This window comes from Danio rerio, chromosome 17 (genome assembly GCF_052040795.2).
Source record: "Danio rerio strain M-AB ecotype USA chromosome 17, GRCz13ab, whole genome shotgun sequence".
Classification (NCBI taxonomy): domain Eukaryota; kingdom Metazoa; phylum Chordata; class Actinopteri; order Cypriniformes; family Danionidae; genus Danio; species Danio rerio.
In genome coordinates this window covers 16,354,001-16,360,000 of record NC_141037.1, presented here as the reverse complement: position 1 = coordinate 16,360,000, position 6,000 = coordinate 16,354,001, and the positions used below count along the sequence as shown (strand labels likewise).

The following is a 6,000-nucleotide window of genomic DNA, read 5'->3' as shown; positions in this document are numbered from 1 at the left end:
ATATATATATATATATATGTATATATATATATATATATATATATATATATATGTGTATATATATATATATATATGTATATAACATTTAAAATTGCAAGGTGATTGTATAAACCTATACTCCGATTTCACATAAATCGGCATGTCATAAATATTTTTTTTTCTTCATAGCAAATTAACATGCATCTTCACTGTTGCATAAAAAAAATCGGTTAAATAACAAAAACCAGCTCAAATGTTCTCTAATAAACGTGTTAAAGTTAAGTACAATTGTTAGTCACTGAGTCATTTATTACCTCACTCTCCCACGATTCTCTCGTTTTCGATATTTCATTTATGCACATGTAATATTTTTCCTGAAGCAATTTAAGCCAAGATACACAATGACTCTCTATCAATTATATCTACAATGATAAGGAATATGGTTACTTACTGAGTTATTAACGAACAGCAATACCACACAAACTTTGTGGGAATAGACTTTGAAGGAATAAACAATGTGAGAAAAGCTTATAGTGCACCGGACAAGTCTGAACAAGTTAGTCCCACGCATGCGTGAGGCAGGCAGAACAATTACATAATCTATTGACTTAAAGATATCGACCTAATTTTAATATTGGACCAACAACGATTTATTTTAAATTACTTTAAATTTCCATTAAAAATAGCACACATCGGCCGATATCAATATGGCCAAAGAGATCATGAAAGGATCATTCAGAAAGTAACTCATGTAAAGTCCTTATTCATATTATTGTCTTATTCACATTAAGGCAAATCCTTAGATTACTGATGTCCATGTAAACATAGTCACAAGCCACAACCCTAGTAAAAAAAAAAAAAAAAAAAAGAGTTCACGATTTTGATGACACAGGTCAATAGTAAGCTAAATCTAATGTTTATTAAATAATGCAAATCTTAAATTCATGTTAAACACAAATGATCAAAATAAATATATAATAATGCAATTCAATTTAAATATATACAATATGAATTGATGTTAAACCTCCTCAGTAATATTCTTCAATTAAAATGATTAAAATATAGTTTTTTTGTCAAATAAAAGATTTTTCTAGAGTCATCCACCATAATGTTGTGGCTCAAGGGAATCGGTTTAGGCACTGTTTTAGCACTGGTACTGTTTTAAAAGTGTTGGTTTAGCACCGGAATCTAAATCATCTCAAAAGATACCCAACCCTACTCTTGGCAGTGCAGAGCTTGTCTGTTTTATCATTGTATACCAATAATTAATGTAGATTTTAAATTTTTTTTTAAATGTGCAGGAACTGACATTAACATCTCTGCTTATGTTCTGTAGGAGCAGTACTGGCGGTCCATGCTCTTTCATAACCACTATGGCTTTCTCTCATCTAGTGGTTATGAAATTGACAGCGAGAGTCAAGCTCAGGCTGAGAAAGAACAGCAGGAACTGCTAATGAAGATGTTCGCTGTAAGTCGTTCATGTGACCAGAACAGGAAGTCAAAGCCTGACTAAATTTAATCAGACACCCCTGGATTGAATTTCACTGTCTGATTTCTGGAACACAATACGTCTTTTAAGATGCATTTGTGCAATATCTTGAAGTGTAGCTTGCACATTTGATTATTCCTATTTTTTTAATATATAAATGTTTTTGTGTGTGCGTCGGGCAGCTGTCATGTAAACTGGAGCGTGAGTTTCGCTGTGTGGAGCTGGCAGAGCTGATGACTCACAGTGTTGTGACGCTCGCCATCCGTTACGCATCTCGATCCAGACGCATGGCCCTGGCACAGAGACTCAGTGAACTCGCCCTGGAAAAAGCCAATCAGCTGCAAGAGGAGGAGCAGGAAGATGAGGAGCCAGCCTATCAGAGGTGAGCACTAAAAATCTGGGTAATGTTATTAGTTTTTCTATTTCCATTATTATTCTTTGTGACGTTGCTGGAAACTTGATGTCTAATAAATAGATGCAGTTTCTATGAATTGATATTTCCTGCTATTTTTAAGCAGGAAAAGCTTAAAGGGATAGTTCACCTTAAAATCTAAATTCACCCACTCTCAAGTGGAAAAAAAAATTTGAGATTTATTTTCTCTTTTGTTAAACACAACACAAGATATTTGAAGAATGCTGAAAACGAAAAACGAATAGTATACAAGTCAATGACTACAGATTTCCAGCTTTGATCAAAATATCTTCTTTTGTGTTAAATGCTAGAAAAACTTGAGGGTTTGAAACACTGATTTATTTTTTTTTTTTTTGACTCTTCTAATGCATAAAAATACCATAATATGTTTGCAGATATTTTAGAAACATGCTAAGTGAACGTTGTTTATCCGAAAAACAATGCTGAAGTCAGATATTCTGCTTTGAAAATGCACGTTACATGCTGGAACATCTTGTTATGGTTCTTTTAACCCATCCAATGCCAGTTTGGCCAATTAAATTTCAGGGTTATATTTTAGGGTTGCCATTAGTATGGCAATAAATGTTATGTAAAATATCATTCAAACTCACATTATTAGCATTTTTCACTGAATAAAGCACATGAGGTTTACCAAAGGTAAGCATTGTCAGTTTTCTTTTGTTCAGCTGCAAGAAATATAAACCGTTTCTAATATTTCAGTTCAAGGTGTTTGTTAGAACAAAAACTTATTTTAATATGGAGAATATTTCTTCTATCGTGTGTCATTGCTTTTATTTCGAAAACTATTGAAATCAGCCTTTTTTCCCCCGAGAGTTAGGCTCACTGCTGTTGGTTATTAATCTGGCAATCTTTGCGTTTGTTTTGATCCAGTAATGCAATACCTAGTTCAACCACTGGGTGTCAAAAATACATGCTGCACCTTAAAACAATAAACGTCTATTTTCCTGTTGTTTCCAAAACTTTCCTAATGTTTGTTAAATAAAGAACTTTCTATATTAATATTTATTTATTTATAACCCTAGAAGGGTCCTAAAGTATTTTTAAGTGATTCTTGTAGAGTTTATGAAAGTGTATAAATTGAAATCTATAATCTAAAAAAAGAGAACTTTTTTTTCAGTATATTGTAAAAACTTCAGATTTAAATAATTAATAAAAAGGATCAGACTGTAATGCTGACTCAACAGGTGATTTGTTTCTGTGTTTTTATAAGTAGAGAATATAGAGAATCCAATCAGATGAATAGCAGACAAGCACAACAGGAAAATGGCTGTGAGGAGGAGGAGGTTGAGGAGGAAGAATATCCACAAGAAGAACAGATGGATGCAGAGGAATCAACAGAGACCAGGAAGAAATGTACATGTGCTATTATTTCTTATTTAATCTGAAAAGTGTAGTATGCTTAAACCAGATGCTAATGCATTTTGTGTTTACATTGATTTTTATTAACTTTTTCCTTACTTATTACAGTTTTTAGGGCAAATCCTAAATACAGGAGTTAGGGCTGTAATGGATCACGGTTGATCCGTGATTTGTATGGATCACTACCCACAGTTTGGAACACAAATGACCCGTGGATTGTTGCATTCTTTTAGCTGTAGTTTAATGCTAAATTTGTAACGATCGCAGAGAGATCGCCTCTCACATCATTCAAATCACATGTAATAAAGCCTTTAGGTTTTCCTGTAAAATATAACGATGATGGAAGAAGTTGTGGTAGGTTATTTGGGATGTAGCAGGTTTCTTTAGGTTATTAAAGGTGTTTTCTGTCACTACTTGTTTAGCCAGCATCAACGCATTCAGTGTAAGTTGCACGATTAATCTTTAAAAGATCAGGATCTCAAGACCCACGCAACATAATTAAAAATTATGGTGATTTGCATACTCTTTTTTTTTTTTTTTTTTTTTTTTTTTTTTTTTTAGTCCTTCGAATCACTGTATTCAAATCTGAAAACGCAAAAATCAAGAAAGAGATTCAGTCTTTAGTCTTTTGAGATGTTTATGAAGTTACGAGCAGTCAAATAACAGAAGAACGGGGATAAAAGTTTATAGTTTAGATATAACCATTGATGTTTATGGTGAATCACTTCATATGCTTTTAATGACCCTCAAAAATGAAAGTTGTGGGCAGCAATTACATTATTTAACCAATAGGTGGTGATTTAGTGTCATCAGCAACAGTAGTAGTAACAGGAAATTTTTATCAGTACAAGATATTTTACAATGTTTTTTTAGCATATTATTTCTTCCTTTAATTTTAATAAAGTTACAGATTCTAAGTTCTGTTTGTTAAAGCAAAACGTTTCTTGCAGTACTGTTGGAAAGCAAATTACAACCATCCCCCCTCCCCCACCAGAACCGTGAGATTTGTCATCCGTTACATCACTAACAGGAGTAAACCATTTCAATTTCATATGTTAAAATATGAGTAAATGTTGTCTTTACAGTTTTAAATCCATTCAAAAAAGGAGGAAAGTCACCTGAAAAGCCATCTCCCAAACCAGGTGAGAACCGTTTTAACAAACTGAAAAATGTATAAAAATGAAAAATATTTATCTAAAATAAAGTATCCTAAAATAAAATATATATATATTTTTTTTCATTTAATAGTATAGAAATATGATTTTCTTAAATAGTTTTTGTTATTAGCTTGCAGTTTTTTATCTATGATTTCTTTATTTTAAAGTATTATTTCAGTTTAAATTGATTTACCAGTTTCTCTCCTCCTCGAGATATGATTGTGTTTCTGAAAGTAATAATTGTGCGTGTCTGTCTCAGTGAGCAGAGAAGGACGTGTGAACCCTTTTAAGGTAACGATTAACGTTTTGTAAAGATAATTTGATATGTACTTTTTCATTAACATTATATATTAAAAAACAATATTTTATACTTGCAGGTATCCGGTGCAGGCAAGTCCTCAGGTTCTCCAGCTGGTCAGCCCAGAACGACTAATGTTTTGGACAGCATGACGATGTCTAGAAAACCTGCAGCTTTCAGCGGATTATCAAAACAGAGCAAAGCCCCAGTTCTGAAGCCCTTGGCACCCAAACCCAAGTCCAAGGTACAGTTTTTAGCCCAAACATGAGTGTTCACCGGCTCCAGTCTGACCCCAAATAACTCTCTCAACCTGCTTATCGGAGATCGTTTCTAGAATGCTTTGTACTTATAATACAATGTTTGTTCCACTGAAAAGTCGAAGGGGTTTAAATTGGAATATAAGCAACACTATGTACTTAAGTTGGTGTGCAGGACACAAAAAACATGTTGTATCTGAGATCTTGAATTAATCTTAGTTTTCTGGGCTTGTTTTTCAGACGCAGGCCACTCTGCTGCAGATGAGTGCCTCTAAAGGAAACAGTAAGAAATTGGAGGACAGCCAATCAGAAGCGGAGAAAGTCAAACCGGCTCCTGTTGCTGCTACTCCTCCAGTGTTAAAGGAGAACACTGAGAACAAAAAGTAGGACATTACTCTTTGTTAAATTGTTTTGTTTTTGCACAGATTGATTGTTTTTGTTTTTAACTTTTTTATATCTTGAAATTTTCTTATTATATTGTACATTTTCTGTACGTCATGAACACACTTGTTTGTTCAGCAAGAAGTTTAACCGTTTTCTGCCTTTATTCCTAGTAATTTCACCCATAGGCAACTGAATCAGTAGTTCTATAACAATCGCAAAAACGAGTGCTTTTCAGCAATGCAGAATAAGGTCAATGTACACTCACCGGCCACTTTATTAGGTACACTTTACTAGTATTGGGTTGGACCCCTTTTTGCCTTCAACACTGCCTTAGTCCTTCATGGCATACATTTAACAAGGTACTGGAAATATTCATCAGAGACTTTGACCCGTATTGACATAATAGCATCACGCAGTTGCTGTAGATTTGTCGGCTGCACATCCATAATGCGAATCTCCCGTTCCGAGGCTATTTGAGTACAATGAACTCATTATCATGTTCAAGAAAGCAGTCTGAGATGATTCACGCTTTATGACATAGCACGTTATCTTGCTGTAAGTAGCCATTAGAAGATGGGTACACTGTGGTCATAAAGGGATGGACATGGTCAGCAACAATACTCAGGCAGGCTGTGGCGTTGACA

At 34.0% G+C, this 6,000-nt stretch overlaps 1 protein-coding gene and 1 long non-coding RNA gene across 5 annotated transcripts in view; one reads left to right on the top strand and one right to left on the bottom strand.

The window, feature by feature from the left end:
* LOC100499487 (uncharacterized) overlaps positions 1-4,900 on the bottom strand; it is a 10,300-nt gene extending 5,400 nt beyond the window's left edge. The window contains exons 1-2 of the long non-coding RNA NR_120388.1: positions 4,789-4,900; positions 1,711-1,806 (exon numbers count right to left, since the gene is read on the bottom strand). This is a non-coding gene — a long non-coding RNA (uncharacterized LOC100499487). The remainder of the gene's footprint in view (positions 1-1,710; positions 1,807-4,788) is intronic.
* wdhd1 (WD repeat and HMG-box DNA binding protein 1) overlaps positions 1-6,000 on the top strand; it is a 40,891-nt gene that overhangs the window by 28,543 nt on the left and 6,348 nt on the right. For 2 of the 4 annotated variants that reach the window (NM_001002726.2, XM_087288947.1), the window contains exons 18-24: positions 1,316-1,447; positions 1,651-1,850; positions 3,115-3,254; positions 4,346-4,402; positions 4,677-4,708; positions 4,795-4,959; positions 5,213-5,355. In NM_001002726.2, coding sequence (NP_001002726.2) covers positions 1,316-1,447; positions 1,651-1,850; positions 3,115-3,254; positions 4,346-4,402; positions 4,677-4,708; positions 4,795-4,959; positions 5,213-5,355 — 869 coding nt within the window. Of the gene's footprint in view, positions 1-1,315; positions 1,448-1,650; positions 1,851-3,111; positions 3,255-4,345; positions 4,403-4,676; positions 4,709-4,794; positions 4,960-5,212; positions 5,356-6,000 lie in introns of all 4 variants that reach the window. The other 2 variants (XM_087288945.1, XM_087288946.1) reach the window with 1 other exon arrangement.